This window comes from Lissotriton helveticus, chromosome 11 (assembly GCF_964261635.1).
Source record: "Lissotriton helveticus chromosome 11, aLisHel1.1, whole genome shotgun sequence".
In the NCBI taxonomy this organism is placed as follows: Eukaryota; Metazoa; Chordata; class Amphibia; order Caudata; family Salamandridae; genus Lissotriton; species Lissotriton helveticus.
Window position 1 is genome coordinate 320892484 of NC_136072.1, and position 17305 is coordinate 320909788.

At 42.5% G+C, this 17305-nt stretch overlaps 1 protein-coding gene across 1 annotated transcript in view; it reads left to right on the forward strand.

The window, feature by feature from the left end:
• KIF1A (kinesin family member 1A) overlaps positions 1-17305 on the forward strand; it is a 2072061-nt gene that overhangs the window by 1242519 nt on the left and 812237 nt on the right. The window contains exon 26 of the mRNA XM_078667093.1: positions 637-755. Within this exon, the coding sequence (XP_078523219.1) occupies positions 637-755 (119 nt within the window). The remainder of the gene's footprint in view (positions 1-636; positions 756-17305) is intronic.

The following is a 17305-nucleotide window of genomic DNA, read 5'->3' on the forward strand; positions in this document are numbered from 1 at the left end:
CAGACGTAAACATGACTTATACAGCCCTTTGACATATATCTTTTTTTCCTGAGTCAATATGCTACAAGTTTCATTGACTCACTATTCCTCCTTTTTCATCTTTCTGCCTTTTCTGTCGGTTCTCCTCTCTCGCAGAATTCTTTAAGTGCCTTGAATTTCAGTCTTGCGTGTCTCCAAATCTCACTCTAGAAGAGGTGTTCTTTCCAGCTACATTGTTTCAGTGAGGGACAATCTATTCTCGACATCCTCTTTTACCTCCATGCAAAATACACTTCCCTTCCAGTGGGCCATGAGAGACTGGGTGGTGGTGCGTATGTGCTGTTTCACCGCCAGCTATGCTCAGTTGAGAGCAAAACTAAAAAGGTTGATCCCACCCTGCTTTCTTCCACCAGATGTTCGTTTAGTTCACCTGCTCAGAACACGGCTGCAGCTTGCCCACTTTGCTTTTGGCTGGCTTTGGCTGTTTTACCCAAGATTTTGTTTTGCAGTTACATGTTGTGTTGTCAATCTAGTTCGATAGCCAAGAGTATGGAGTACTTTTTCTAGTCTAACTGTGCACTGAATGCCAGCTTGCCATAGCTTTCTACTTTTATTTTTCCACATTCCTTATTCTAACTTCTTCTTTCCTCCCATCAGGGCCTTTGTGTATCTCAGCAACTTGCTGTACCCTGTGTCACTAGTCCATCGAGTTGCCATTGTTAGTGAAAAGGGCGAAGTGAAGGGATTTCTACGTGTGGCTGTCCAAGCAATCTCAGGTACGTTTGTGTAGCTCTATTGTCTCAGAGTACTATGGATTTTGCCAGATTGAAAGTATTATCCTACCATGTAGTCATAGCTACATTGAGAGGCTGATTTTCCCAGGCAAAACTAACACAACTTGAGAGGGTAGCAGGGGTAAAAAAGTATAAACGTGGTGTGTGTATGTATGTGTATCATGGGAGAAGTGAGTTAATTCCTGTGTGTGGTATTGGCAGTTGACATTTTGGAAGCAGAACCGCAAATCTTAAGAAACCCCAAAATGTATATCAGCACAAATTTACCTCTGGCGTTTCCGCTTCAGCACCCTTGATCTTTAGAGAAGCGACATCACCCTCCACAATACCAGGCCCAACATAAGTTTAGCATAGTAATAAAATAAGGCAGCTGGGACCACTCAGTAACTGAGTTTTAGATCAGGGAAAAGTTAAAGGGTTTTAATACAAAATCTCAAAATCAAGCTATGTAGAATTAATGTTAAGTGCCTTAAAAACATAAATGCAGCGAACATATTTAGAATCAGAAATAAGAATAATTTAAAGTCCCAAACGAACAGCAAAATCATAAGAAAAATGGACAGAGTCCCAGTCGAAATAAAGAAATCTCTAGAATATTGGAAAAAGTCTCTAATGAAAAGAGAATTCATCTAGATTGTAATTGTCAGTCACCTAGAAACTGACATCATCTTAATTAAAAAAGGGGAAGTATCTGACTCACTCCCAAAACAAGGGTTTTCATACACATTTCTAGCAATAATACTGAGTAAAAACTGCAAATTCACAGTAGCATGACTAGTGATAATATACATAATATGGGGCGACATGACGCCCCGATTCCAGGTGCCCTGCTGAATGCGCGAATTTAGCGCCTGCTTAATTCTTCAACCGCTTAACTCCGTGTATTCCATGTACTCCATTTTAAACATTATTTTGTAACTTAGTTCTAGTTCAATCCACACGTAGGAATATTATGCCATTTTCAAAAGCTTCTCATGTTTATGTTGCGCCAATCCGGACCTCTTACAAAAACACGTAATAATGCATGATTCGTCAAAGGCAGTGTTTATTAAAAACCCAATGCATTTCAGGCTACCAGAGTACGTGGAATACACGGAGTTAAGCGGTTGAAGAAATAAGCAGGCGCTAAATTCGCACATTCAGCAGGGCACCTGGAATTGGGGCGTCATACCGCCCCATATTATGTATACGTTCTATAACGTGTCATGATTGGGGCAAGGCATTTTTCCACTGTGCATGCACTCTTGGAGGATGAAAGGATAAATATGGATAAACTTTGAATGAAAAACGGTGTGCATCCCACAAATCAAATGGATGACTAGTGATAGCACATTTTGGGCAAATCAAAGCATAAGACATAATAATAAAGTACGTAACACTAACCCACTCTTAAGGAGAACTCCAACAGCTTCAGCACTGTTACTGTGCATAGATGCACAATACCATATGAAACATTTTTCAAACAATAATCAATACACCAGTACATTCCAACAGACCCAAATCATGACGTTAAAGCAGAATAGACTTGAATTAACTACTTTCAGAACCCGAAGAAAGCTTCATTCACAATACACGCACATTCAGGAACATAAAAATAACTAATTATGTCATAAATGTCCTGTGCGCTGAAAAGACTGTGTGGAGACACGTAGGGGGACATTAGTTGGGAGAGTGAATACGCAGGAGCATGACGAACAGTATAACATTACAGCAACCATATGAATCAAAAATTGAGTCTTCATAAAAATGTTTAAAAAAGTGGCACAACTAAATCACAGTAATAAAAAAATTCTCTGAATGTCTAATTAAAATCGTTTTAAGTGAAATCTTATTATTGCAGCTTTTCCAACTATGATCCATCATAAAAGTAATTTGTATTGAGAGGTAATTGTTACCCAAAATTGCATATTAAAAAACACTTTAACATCATTATAGAGCTGTGAATGGCCCTGAGACGATATCTCATTCTACCCTGCTTTAACCAGAAAGTGTAAGACTCTCTGTGCTCTCCAAGTTTGCCTGTCATGGGCTTTTGAGAAGATGGTCTCCGTTAAATGGCAGAGATGGAAGAGATTACGACTAAGTAAGTGCGTGGTATACCTTTCCACTAAAGGTGAAAGGGTGAGAAATCCCTATAGTACTCTACACATCAATTGAGTACAGTTCAATTTGTATTGCATCTAGTCTAGTTTTAAAACCTAATGCATCAATCAAAATAGTCACACAATAAAAAAAAATATGTGCATAAAATATTGTACGTAAAATTCTGAATTAACAAACAGCAATATTACTATATTCTGATGTCCCTTGAATGGAAGCTCAAGTATGTTAGCCACCATTTCAGGAATTAAGCAATAAGAATGTATACAAAGTTATGCTGACCACCAAATGGTAATGGCATGGTCCTAAATTGGAATTGCATCCACAATTGTTCGAATCTTATTTTTACACAGATTCCCCATTAATGTGACCAGATTCCTGTTAAAAAAACAAAATAGTGTTGGTTGAAGTGCTTGAATGAATCGCAGTGACTGGTATTTACTTTGGACTGCAATACACCGCATTGTGTGTTTGCCAACAACATCGCCACTCGAGACAGACACCAGCATTTGCAAATCAGTATTGGTCCAACATTAACATAAACAGACTAGTCCTAAATGCTACGCAGGATCTCAAGCAACCTTCAGGCTGGTTTTGGCCTTGCTGAGCTTCATCAGCTTGACCTCTATGGCACACTATAGTAAACACAGGACCAACATATGGGCATACCTGTATCACATAGCTCATCGCATTTAGAAAAGCATAAAAGTGATAGGTGGAATGCTTGTATTAATCTCACTCACTGGCAATTACTCTGGTTGTATCTCAGTCCATCATTCTTTTGTCGACAATGCCACATCCGATAGAGACCAGCGACATGATAGTGGTCATGCTCCACCAAGAACAGTCCAGCATGAAATGCCAGGCCACATCCCCTTCACACAGAGCCACCAGCCACCTTACACCAGTTTTGGTCTTGTTGTATTGGCCTCATTATTGAGGACATAAGGAACAGTGAGCACGAGAACTAAATTTGGCTATACCTGTCACAATTATGGCGTCTCGCTTAGAAATACCTAAAAAGTGGTGGGTGAAATGCTATTCATCTGTTTATTTTTTTAATTGTTTTAGCACGGGCAAGACTCAAGAGTGTCAGAGCACTTTATCTTAAAAATTGTTTTAATAAATAAGTACATTAAGAACTTTACATTACAAAGTATTGTCCCAGTCCGCGTTTTGCAGTTCGTCATCGGAGCAGAGCAGAGTAGAGTAAGAGAGTGAGAGGCGAGGCGGCGTGGCGAGGCGGCGAAGGAGCGGCTGTGGAAAATTGCGGCCATAGCACTCTACAGTACCCCTTACCTCCTGCTCAATTGCTTTGCTGCTTTGTCCTGTGGTTTCCGCGGCTCTGCGGTCGAGGCAGGCGGCCAATCTCCTTGGTCTGCTCCTCTGTTCTGCCCCTCCGCTCTGTGGCCGCTCAGCAGGGGAGTTGGAGTCCGGGGTCGGAGTTCAGCAGCGGAGCTCTCAGCAGTAGTGGCAGAGAGCTGAGAGCGGCGTGAGAACGAGTTGAACTGGGGTTGAGCCGTGAATTCTGCTCTTCTGCTCCCCCGCTCCTCTGTTTCTCCTCTGCTTCTCCGTTCAGCCGCATCCAGCCGTCTATCACCCCCCACCACTGACTCTATCTCCAAGGGGGAGGAGAGCTAGAGAATCGTGCAGCGGAAGCTAGTCCAGAAGGTGAGAGGCGCCCCTTCTGTCCTTCCGCCCTTGGGGAGAAGTCTGAAATCGAGATCACAATGATTTAACAAAAGGCAGTGTAAGAGGGGGAGCCCATCAACAGGGTCCAGACCAAGGGGGCCGGGGAGTGCAGTCCCCCTCATATCTATCCGCCAACCCCGTCCTGCTCCAACTTTTACCTTGCAGGAGGGGGAAAATCTTCAGTCTGGGACATATCAAAATACAATCAAAGTATTCCAGTGAAAACTGAACAATTCCAACACCCGAACAGCAGCTAACTGAATAATACAGTTCAAAATCTACAATCATACAGGAACAAAAGTAACAATCAGCCGCCATTACCCACAACATCAGAATTAATTATCATCAAATTAGGAAAAAAGGAGAACTAATAATTCAGACAAATTAAATAACTAAATTACTAAGATACAACCAAGGAACAACCAAGGAACAACCAAATAAAACCTGTGCTAAAACACAAACAGATTAAAAGGATACAAAAGGAAAAAACAAGGTAAAAACCAGGAAATATAATTCACAACGTCTGTTTGGGCTTCTAGAAAAAAGGATACCCAAGAATCCTTCCGGTATTGGTAAACCTTTTCAAATATTTAATAAATTTCAACATAAAAAAACATAAAAAATCAAAGGCCCACATCAATTTAATTTGTTGCCCCAATCCATAAACCCGGACCACTTTTCAAAATATCCAACATGAATTTTTTAGGACCAATCGGAAAGCCTTGGGGCACGTGGGATGAGGTCAGGACGAACAAGGACAGCTCCAACAAAACCACCCAAAAAAGGTGTAAAGAAGATGGACCTCTGTGACCCTCTGGCTGAACCCTCGGTGGTACCCCTGCCTCTCCAAACATCAGTAAACCAAAGCACAGTGTCCGATCCAGGGTCAGAATACCCCTATTCAACTGTCGAGGAACAACTGTCCGGCCCCAAAGAACAATTCAAATCAACAAACATCAAACCCACTCTAAGGGATTACTTTAGGACCACAGTCCCAGCTACGGCAAGAAAGAACCATACAAGCACTCAGGATAAACAACAGGCACTTGCCCCTCGGCAGGTGCTCGCCCCTGCAGCCCCTGAGCTAAGGCTACACCAAACTACGGTTCTGCCAATGATCCACAGTGTTGATGGAGGGCACTTCGACCTAGGGCAACCTAACACTATATCATCAGTAACAGAATCCCCCTGCAAAAGCGGCCTAGAAGTCCTTGACCTCAGTCCACCTCAACAGTCCATCCTTCAACCATCAGCCTGTGATTTAATTCCGTTAGAACAAGCCTCATCTAATGTAACATTGCACAGCAATATCGATCTGCCAACTTTCCAACCATTACTAAATTTAAGCCTGTTTTCTCCGCCCGTATTTTACCCCTCAACCGATCCTAAATTGTACAAGCCTCAAAAGAGCCCAAAAACCTCATTTGAACAGGCCGGGGCCCAATCACAACGAGAACCAGATTAGTCTCTGGATAAGGAAAATCAAGGCGAAGAAGCGGATCAAAAGGTCACGCGAGAGGGGTCAAACATTAACATAATCAATACCTCTCTGGACTTATCTTTTTTTAATACTGAATCAAAGGAGCCCGAAAGGCAGAACAGTTACCCTTCGGCTAACCTCAACAATCTATGGTCCCAATTATTGCAAACCTTCCAAACAACGTCAGTGGCACTAACATATCACTCTGATAAGATGGACATGCAGGTGCACCTACTAAACACTGTTGCGGTGTACACTGCCGGGATTGATAAAAAATTGGAGGCGCTTAACGCCCTTATCAAAAAAGCTCAAGCCCAAACTCAACTGGTGCAATCAGTGTGCTGTTGCTCCCCCATAATTGACTCCCTCTCATCTTTGCCCCAATTCCTTTCAGCCGTCCTAACGGAAATAAAGAAACCCTTGGAGTCCAAGTCGTTAGCCTCTTCCACTGAGGCGCCAAGCCAGGCACATGAGTCACCCTGCCTGAAAGCCCACTCCAGTCCATCCTTACCAAACACCGCAGAATCAGTTGTAGCTAAACTACCCACCATCGAACCATCTAGAAATCATAATTTACATCGGTTGTCCAAAAGGGAAAAGAAAAGACAACGAAAAAGCCGGAACAAATTAAAAATTGGCATAACAAACTCAAACATAAGCAACTCTCCCAGAAGCGACGCAGTACGTTCAGGAAACGTTCCACCGGCCGCATCGGCACTATTTTTGAAAGGAGATCTGACAAGTCCACAACAATCACTGAACCAGCTGCCCACTCAGACAGATCCCTCAAATAGGACCACCCAGCTGTCAGTGCCACCTCGAGTTCCTGGAAACCCTCTCTTGCCGCCCATACAAGTAAATTCTAGCTCTATACAACCATTTTTCGAGCACCCAGTATCGGAAGCAGAGCAACACAGTCTCACAACTATTCACATGCCATCTCAGGAAATCAGCTTCCCTCATCTTCCTATTGTCAAGGAGAACAACTTATGCATGCAGAGCACAGCCACAGAATCAGGTCGCAAGCACGTCAGCAACCCAGCAAGCTGTCGCAAGTTGGTGCCCACAAACAAAAGTCAACCCCCACATTCCTCAAACACCAACTATAAGGAATTTCCCCTTTTATCATTCACCATACCCACAGATTCAAGAAAGCACACTGAGGAAAAACTAAAGCAAAAACAGTCAGTAACGGACAATGAATCCAGCAAGTCCCAAAGCAGGAACGAGAACACCGAATTGTTGCTTATCCCAGAATTTACCTCAAGGGGCCCCCAAGACTTCCTTAACCGAGGGAATATATTAAAACTTTTCAAACCCCTACCAGATTTGAATCATCTGCAATCGAGAGATGTAATTGCTATCAAATTTGTTCCATTCATCGGTTCCAACACGGGCGAAGCTACACAAGTAACACTGGAATTTGGTTCTGACGAAAACCGACCAATTTAAAACATGGGGAATAATAATAACAATACCAAGTGCCCCTCGTTACCCCTCAATACTGGAAAATAACCAGGCAGATACTCCTAGTTCCTCCTCAATCCCTTATTCAGTATTGAGGTCCGCAAGAGGCATCTCTCAAACGGGAACCACCGACTGAGCAATTGACCATCGAAACCTTGGTGAAGCAGACTGGTTATGGCTGCCGGGGATTCTATCTAGAAACCAGTCCGATTGAACCACCATTAACCATAGTCTGACGATATGCTCCTGGAACATTAACGGATTTGGTCGGGAAAAACAATCTCCCGCCATCTTAGATTTTTTAAAAGAATACGACATCCTCCTTTTGCAGAGACATAGGCAGGAGAAAGTATCCCAATAGTGGGCTATCTGGAGTTTATGACCCCTGCCACCAGGCAGTCCAAGTTCGGTAGACCAAGCGGCGGTCTCTCGATCTATGTATTGACAAAAAAAAACAATGTATCAAACAGATTAAATTTGAAGAGGATTGGCTCTCTGGAATGATCTTAGGAAGTTCACTCACGGACCCCCAGCTGCTCATTCTCAATGCTTATATATCCCCCTGCACCAATAAGAAAAAATTCAAAATGGATACCCTGATCAATTCCATCTGTGATCTAATTGGCAAGTATGGCAGTATACCAGGCATAATATCAGGTGATTTCAACACTAATCTTTATTGCAACCTTGCCGACGACCCAGGATCAGACCTTCCCAGTATTCCCCCACATTTTGCAACCCCGACAATTCCTGTTGGAAACAAATCATCAAAATTGGGTGAATACGTGGTAATGCAGTTTAACAGCCTAGGATTTACCATACTGAATCATCTGACATCCCTCCCGCATGGACCCGGTCAGACGGCAGATCCCTTTCTTTTTTGGATTTTACCCTAGGGAGCAGAGAAATACTGCCCAGGATCAAGAACTTTCAAATTGCTCCACAAGGAGAGAGCGACCACCGGGCACAAATAATAACACTCTCCACCAGTAACTCATATCACCAAGAACTGCCCCATCCCCATTCAGGGAGTCATACAGAGGATTTAAAGCGGATAAAGTGGTCACAATCCTCAGCTCTATCCCTGACGGAAAAAAGCAGAGCCCTACTACAAAATTCGTCAGCGCTAAATACCCATGTTGTCAGTGGCTGGGCCTCTCTCACAAACCTCCTTCTCTGGGCACTTCCAATAAAGAGGGGCCAAAGAAACCAAATTTCACAATTCTACATCTCAAAAGCCACAAGGAAATTTAGAACCGAGAGGAATCGAGCACTCCGTCAATCAAGAAAGTTACCCAGCAGCAAAACCTATTTCAATAACTATAAGCAAGCCCAAGCCGCCTTCAGAATCGCCACACAAAAGGAAAAACGAGTGGCATCGGATCAATTATGGATGAAGCTTATCCACGAAAGTAAAAATACTAACCCAAAGCAATTCTGGTCTCTCGTAAATAGGAGTAAACAAAGTGCAAGTGGATATGGTAGCGCAAACATCAGCAAAGTAGTTTGGTGCAAGTTTTTATCTCTGCACTTTAGAGTCACCAATACAAACGAAGCTTACACCGACTCTGCCGGCCCTGTCAACTCCACGAGATTTCTTCCGGGACTGGAGAGTTTGAGGCGGGCTTGCCCTGCAGCTATTCCATCTGAAGATCTGACACACAAGGAACTAGTGAAACGGAGTGATACTTCACTAGAGCCCACGGTGTCCCTGGTTGCCTTAAAAAACAAGATCTCAAGCTGCATAAGGAAAACCAGAGCCGATGGAGCCCCAGGCCCAAACGGCCTCCCTCAAGCTATGTTTAAATCCGACATCAGCCTATGGTCAGAATACTTGACCCCTCTATTTCTCTACTGCAATTTAAACAACACGGTCCCAGAATCCTGGCGAGGCGCAGTTATCCATCCAATCTACAAAGGCGGGAAGAGAAATGAGCCAAAAAATTACCGAATGGTAGCGCTTCTTGATGCGGAGTCCAAGTACTACGCAAATATTCTACTGGAGGAGCTACAGGCTTGGACCGAATCAACTGCACTCCTTCCTTTTAACCAGACGGGCTTTGTGGCTAATACCGGCACCACAACCAATTTTCTAACGCTAACCGTCTTGCTGGATAAAGCGACCTGCCAACATATCCCGCTGCACTGCTGCTTTGTAGACTTCAAAGCAGCCTTTGATCGCGTGCCTAGGGGCCTGTTATGGCAGAAACTAAAATCGTGGGGCATTCCGCAGCCTCTTCTTCAGGCGATAATTCAACTCCACACGGAAACGTGGATAAGAATTAAGCTAGGCGAAGGCTGCCATGTCTCCAGGAAGATCCAAACCGAAACCGGCGTCAAACAAGGGTGCGTATTGGCCCCACTTCTCTTCAACTTGTTTATATCTGATCTCTCTCCAGTTCTCGACAGTGTAAAATGCCACCCTCCTCAACTTGACAGGACTTGCATCACTAACTTGCTTTATGCCAACGATCTGGTGCTTTTAAGCCACACAAAAGTGGGTCTCCAGAGATTGCTGGATGAATTGCTTCCCTATACGACAAGTAACCATCTAGAGCTCAACTTGTCAAAAACCAAAACCATCTCTTTTGGGAAGCAAAAAAAGTCAACAGAAAGGTGGTATTTCAGCAAAAAAAGTTAGATTCAACTCACAGCTACAAATACCTGGGCATCTATCTGGATAGAAGAGGCTCCTTTATCAAGCACAAAGAAGCATTAAAAATCAAAGCTCTGTCGTTAGAGGTGGTTGCTGCAAAGCTGGCAAAACAGCTACTAGGTCCCAGCTTAATACCCATGCTGAAAGTAATGAAAACCAAAGTAATCAACTCCCTGACGTATGGCCACGAAATCACCAAAGGCGCAACCAGCACACTAATAAACAAGTTAATAACAAAAATCTTCAAAAGAGCCTTTGGGTTGCCAAAATCTGCCTCGCCAGCTCAAGTGAGACTTGAATTGGGTCTCCAAGATCAGCATGGAGTGGAGGCAGGTGCATTCATCAAACTGTGCCATAGACTGCGCCGTGCCGAGGAGGGTTCCTTGGAGGCCCGACTCTGGCAGGAAATACAGCATAAACAGACCAGCCACAAGCATCGGCAACTCCTGGACTACAGCCTACAGTTATTAGGCGCAAAAGATCTCTGGGACATAATTCCATCTGTCCCGGTGCTAAAGTCTGCTATCAAAAAATCTGTTCGATTGTGGTCCTTCCACTCGGACAGGGCGATCCTTTCAAAGAGGAGACATGCCTGGGCTGTAATTGCCAATCTTAAAGTGGGTGTTCCGCCGCTCTACTTGTCAAGCACATACGCACTTTATTGGAAACGCAAGTTTTTAGCCCTGAGGATGGGAGAATGTCCCTTTCTGAAGAACCTCCCGGAATGGCGGTGGCCGAGTAGTTGCAGGAAATGCATATTGTGCGGCTACCATTCAGAATCAATTGAACATATCGTCTGTGCATGCCCTGCACTGCTTACAGCCAGACGGTCACTGTTGCGAGGCCAATGTATCCAGTTGGAAGTTCGATCTTGCCGCCAGGCAATAATGGCCGCTCTCGACCCTGACAACGTCAAGCTAAACATTGGGCTTTCAGAATTTGTCCATAAAGCGATAAAATCCCTTGAAGCCACTCTCCAACCCAAAGTCTCCCCATTATAGCAGACGGTGGTGTTAACAGACACAATATCCGAATCAGTCTACAAGTAATCCAGATTTAAGTACTGTACCGGAACATTATTAGAACTTATTGGCCCCCTGAATCCCAAGCTATTTTAAATTAACTGTTTTAAATTCCTTTTATCACATTCATTTCTATAAATTTTTTGTCATGTCGCAAATTGTAAATGTTTTTTTTAACCAATCAATAAAGATTACTACTGTGCCATTACAAAGTAAAATTGATAGCTGCTAAAAAACAGATGCAATTCATGAAATTCTACCTCAGCTAGTAAACAACCTAAAAACCGAAGGGTACATATGTCCAGAAACATTGGGACTATTCACAAACTGGATTTTGTAGTACTTTTAGTAGTACTACAATAGTACTACTCTGGTACTACAAAATTAAATTCCCAAACTGTACTTCTGCACTCTGTTTCTTCTAAGTTTTCTGTGCAGAAATCTCCGTCCAACTGCGGGGTCTAGGGGCAGTTTAAGGAGTAGTATTATCCCATGCCAATTTGGTTTTAGAATAGGGAAAGGCATGGCAGATCAGGGTCTGAACCTGAGTCTTATTATGGCGAAATACACGGCTGTAAAAAAAGGTAATCTCCATTTAGCCTTCATGGATCTGTCCGCAGCCTTTGACTGCGTGGCAGAGCCTAGGCTGTGGCAGATCATGGAGGAAATGGGCATTGACCTGAAGATCATTAATAATATTCGTGACCTGTACACAGATGCTTCAACCTGTGTCCACTATGGGAGGAATGATGAGTGCACAAGGTCTTTTAAAATTTCAAGAGATGTGAGGCAGGGGTGCGTTCTTGCCACCTTCCTATTCGCACTCTATACCAATGGTGTAGAATCTGCACTGTTGGGCTCTACACCAGATGTCCCTTATATTAATTCAGTTCAAGTGCCAATTTTATTATACGTGGACGATGCCGTACTTTTAGCTCGTACTAGTAATGCACTGCGTTGTCTACTCCAGGATTATACACAATTTATGTGCAATTTAAGCATGAAAGCGAATTACTCAAAGTCATTTATTTTAGTAGCAGGTTCAAAGCAGCGAAACAATCCACAAATTACTACTGAAGAGGGAAAAATGTGGGTTGTTGATTCTTTTAACTGTTTAGGAATTATGTTTGACTCTCAATCAAAATGGCAAAAGATGATTGCTAATAGAGGAACTCAGATGGAAAAAAACATCGGGGCTTTAAATAAGTTCATTAAAAAAACTGGTTTCAAACCAATAGACTTAATAAAAACAGTGAATCAAGCCAAGACTGTATCTGCCGCCACTGATGGGGTAACTGTCTGGGGCATGAAAGACTGTACAAAATTGCAGATTATTGAAGATAATTTCCTAAAAAGGGTTGTTTTGTTATCAAAGTCATGTGCCAACTTTAATTGTCACATGGAATTGAGTGCCCCCTATATTACCGATATAATTGCAATGGCCCCTATCCTAATATGGCACTCAATATGGAGAAAGGAGTCCCTTGCTTTGACAAGAGACATTATTAAAGTTGTCCTGAAATTAGATGGAGTAGGTAACATTGCTTGGCTTAATTATGTTGAATCAACATTGAAGGCGGCTGGGCTAAATTACCTCTTTTTGGAACCTTCTAATTGTAGTTCTATATCCATAATTGACCTAAAAGCCCGACTGCTTTCCAAGGGTATCATCCTTTACAACGCAACTTTTACCACGCAGTGCCTTTACGACGCAACTTTTAAACGCAAACCATTACAACGCATTGCGCTGGGGGACGCTCTAGGATAGGGAATAGATTTAATTTACTATCCAACACCTTCCCTACTATCCACGGGGACTGGAGTTGGAATAGTAAATTAAACTATTCACTATCCAGCACCCCAAAGCACTATGCGTTGTAAAGGTATTCGTTGTAAATACCGCGTTGTAAAGGCATGTGTGGTAAAAGTATGCGTTGTAACGTCATACATTCATTTAGAATTAACGAACTCAAACATAACATATCTAACCTTCGTTACCAACCTGCAACATAGGTACATCCTGGTGAGGTACCGATTAAATTACATTCCGTTAATGCAGGGTTCTCCTCGCAATGTTTATGTTGTCTCTGAACTCCCACTTTGTACCTGTGATAATCGATTTATACAGGAAGATATGCATTTTTTGCTTTTCTGTAAATATTTATTATAATGAAAGGAAACGTTTTATTATCCCTATCATGCGTAAAATAAATTTTAACCAGTGTCCATCTACTACCTGATACTTTTAGCTGTTTCTCTCTAGCATCTTTCTTACTATTGGCACTAAAAAGGAGATCTATAATCATCTAAAACTATATTCCCACAAATGAAATAACCTTACTGTTGTGTAAATAATCATGAATTTGTATTTGTATTTTATTGTAATAATCTTTTTTATCTGTTTTGTAATGCTGTGAATTGTCTTTTTTATATGTAGTATGCTTTTTATGCCTACATTGTGTTGGCGAAATAAAGTTATTCTCACTGACTGAGTAGCAAGGAGATTTTAGGAATGGATTTGCTCCCATCCACAAAATAGTAAGCCCATTCTTATTCATAAACTGTGGTTCTAAAAGTACTACAGCTAAAATGTCCCAAAACAGTCCTAAATGTATTCCAGTTCAGACTTGGATTAAGTCCAGCACCACACATGACCAACCACTGGTACTGCAACACCCTCCCTCAGAAACTATTGTCCCTCACTTAAAACCAGACTTTCAAAGGATATCATGTTAAAATGAATACATTTGTTTCGCCTTTTAAAAAATATGTATGCATTTAATTTAATGTTAAAAAAATATATATAAATTAAAAATAAATATTATTTTGCTGTAAACATTTTCAATAATCTTTTTTTAAACAATTAAAATCATTTCCATAAATTGTATGCCTAACCTTTGACATTTCTGATAAATAATAGATACAAACATTTGTCTTTAGGTGGGATTTAAAAAAAAATATTCTTAACAAAATTATTTGTAATTAAATTGAATATATTTACATTAATTGAATATTTTAGTCAAAATCAAGTAAATATTGCTGTAGCATTTTAATTTTGTTCTGTATTAAAAGCAAACATATAATATTATTTCATAATAATATTTCACATAAAATATTTCAAGTATTTTTAAAGTTTAATAAACTTTAACAAAATTACCTATATTTTACCATAGAGAAAACTCCGGCCCTGTAGCGGATACTTCCGCCTACATGTGAAAGGTTACTAATAATAGTTTTACACTCATAACATTGGCTCCACCCCTTGTTTCAGAGGGTGGAGACATGTAAGTCTATACTTTGTAGTAAATTTACAATTAGAAATGGTGAATATACAAAAGTAGTAAATTTAGTATATTGTTAAAGGGTTAATTTACACATATAGATTTACTCTTGTCTAACTTACCTTTGTGACTCGGCCTCACTGTCTGCCCCTTTGCTCTTTGTAAGTCAGTTATTACTAGGGAGGCACTGCCAGTCCTGTCCAGGCTCATCTGCCACCCCATTGGGAGGAACACAGTGATCGCAGTAGGGATAAGCACATTTTTACTCCCTCAAATCAGTTCCACGCCATCACCTTCATTGTAGGATAGACTTCCTTCTGATTGCTTTCAGGTAGTTTGGAATTAGAGTCAGAAGTCTCTTATGAGCAGGAGGCCAGTTTTGCCCCAAATATGACCACCAATTTAGGACATGTTATTGGTGCAGGCAGTCAGTTAGGTAATGAGGGCAGTGATAGTAATACCATTGGAGACTCCTGTTACTCCCAGAGTACTGTCTCCCAAACACAGGTCTCAGGAAAAGTAATTGGTAAGATCTTCCACTTCTGGCTGTTCTAAGGCTCAACTATTAGTGCATTGGAGCCGTTGAAACTTTCTCAGTTTCATGGGAGGAAGCATAGAAGGTACTATTAAAGAATTAATATCAGCCACTGGTAATTACCTTGACCTCAACGGTGTAATGTAAAATAACGAGGGCCCTCTGGAGAATGTGGTGAGAGGCCCTCTGAAACTCCCATGTCTCACAGATATTGATTGATTTGGACTTATTGGAAGTGCCCAGAAGGGTGGCTGCAGGGGCCTGTGTTACGCCCATGGTGCCATTGCAGAAAGAGACCAACCATATGGAAATCAGTCTTGGTCCTCCTCCATTAGGAATAGTCCAGCCCAAATTGCCAGTACAGGTTTCATGGTTCAACTAGATTATGTTGACTCTTCAAATTGTTATATCTATAACAAAAATGTGAACAACTGTCCTTGGAATGGAGAGTGGAAAAATCCTCGGCAAAGCTGAGCTCTTCAGTGCATGCATGACCAGAATATTTGCCATAATATCAAGACGTCATAGAATATTTTGAAAAAATGTACACACACTTGATATAACAAGACAAAATAAGCTCAAGAAAACAATGAACCTTTGAGAGGTATGTCCAAGACTAGGTTTGTTGGAGTATATATATTTTCCACACTTGTGAAACAGCCACTCTCATCATACAATATGACTCCAGATTCTTCAGAAATAGATTCCTCTGACAATGAAGAACAATCTTAAACATATGAAAAAGGGCTCTGGCCTTTTAAGGTAAGTGCAAGGCTGAACCAACAAGATAGAAATCCCTGGAAAATAAAAAGATCAGAATGCAAAGCTGTGTTTTCCAACAACTCAGCATTTTTTCACTCATTGCATCAAGCAGTCACATATTTAATCATACTGTGCTACACCGTGCTTTTTTCTATGACTATACTTTGTCAGGAAGGAGGGGGTAAAAGAGAGAAGAGACAGGAGTGGGGATTCCCCGCATCATCAGTTAGCCAACTTTCCTCTTGCGTCATACCCAACTTCATTCACAAACTCATTGACATATTCCATCCAGTGTTCTGCAGATGCTTTCCATGTTATCCCCTGTGCTTTATGGCTTATAAGGCAGAGCCTTTGTCAACCGCCCGCTTCTCTACTTCCCATTTCTACTGACTGTAAAGGGGGCCCTCCCAAGACTGCCAGTAGATCGCTATGGCCCTTCAAGTAAGCACCAAAGCCAGACCTAAAAATCTGTTGGCAACTTTAATTGTTTGGGGGTTAGGGATATAAGTTCAACTGACAGATTTCTGCAAGAGGTCTTGGGCCTTGAGCTCCCTTCGGTGGCCATCAGGACTAACCCCCTGACAGAGGTGCTTCAACATGTGGCTTCCTTTTCGGAATCCCTATTGCTGTTCAATGAGGCCTCACTGATGTCTTACGGGGCACTTGATCCAAGCCCAGTGCAGGGGCTCCTGTGGAAAGGACAATTATCCGCCACCAACACCCGGCCCTAGGCAACCCAGTGTTCTTGACCCAGCACCCTTCCCCTGAGAGCTTGGTGGTCCAAGACTCTTCTTCTAAGGGCGCATTCGCTTCTGCCCCTACAAATAGGGAATCCAAGAAGCTGGATCATCTTGGGAAGTGTATGTTCTCTTCCTCGAAGCGTATGTTCTCTTCCTCCAGCTTGGCACTGCGGTCAGTGAAAACTGTATGCCTCTTGGGCCGCTACTCCCATACCATCTGGAAAACGGACGCGCAGGTGCTACCCCCATGCCCGGGCCCCTCTCTCCCGGGCAGTGGTGAACGGGAGACACGCAGCCAAATTCACCATTAGATGTGGACTGGATACCACCGACACACTGAGCAGAATGATTGCCACATCGGTAGCCCATAGGCGCTACGCCTCGTTGAGGACATCTGGCTTTTTGGGGGATGCCCAGTCAAAATTGATGGATATGCCCTTTGATGGCCATCGTCTTTTAGGCTACAAAGCAGAGACGGAGCTGGAGCGCTTTAAAGATTTTAGAGCTACGACCAGATCTTTGGGACTCACTGCACCTTCTCGCCCATTCCAGTCTGCTGTTCATCCCTTTTGTGGCTACAGAAGGGGCACCCAGCCACGTCCGGTCCAGTCTAGCTACCGGTTCACACAAGCTGCTCAGCCTCTGCGTAATCGTGGACGTGGGACCCAGCAATCTTGCGCGTCTGGGAGCGAGTAGGCGGGCCTGTCCACCCTTTGCCTCTCCTGCAGCCTCCAAACCTTCCTAGTCCGACGTTTCAGGCCCATGAACGGACAGTGGGAGGCAGGATTCGCCATCAC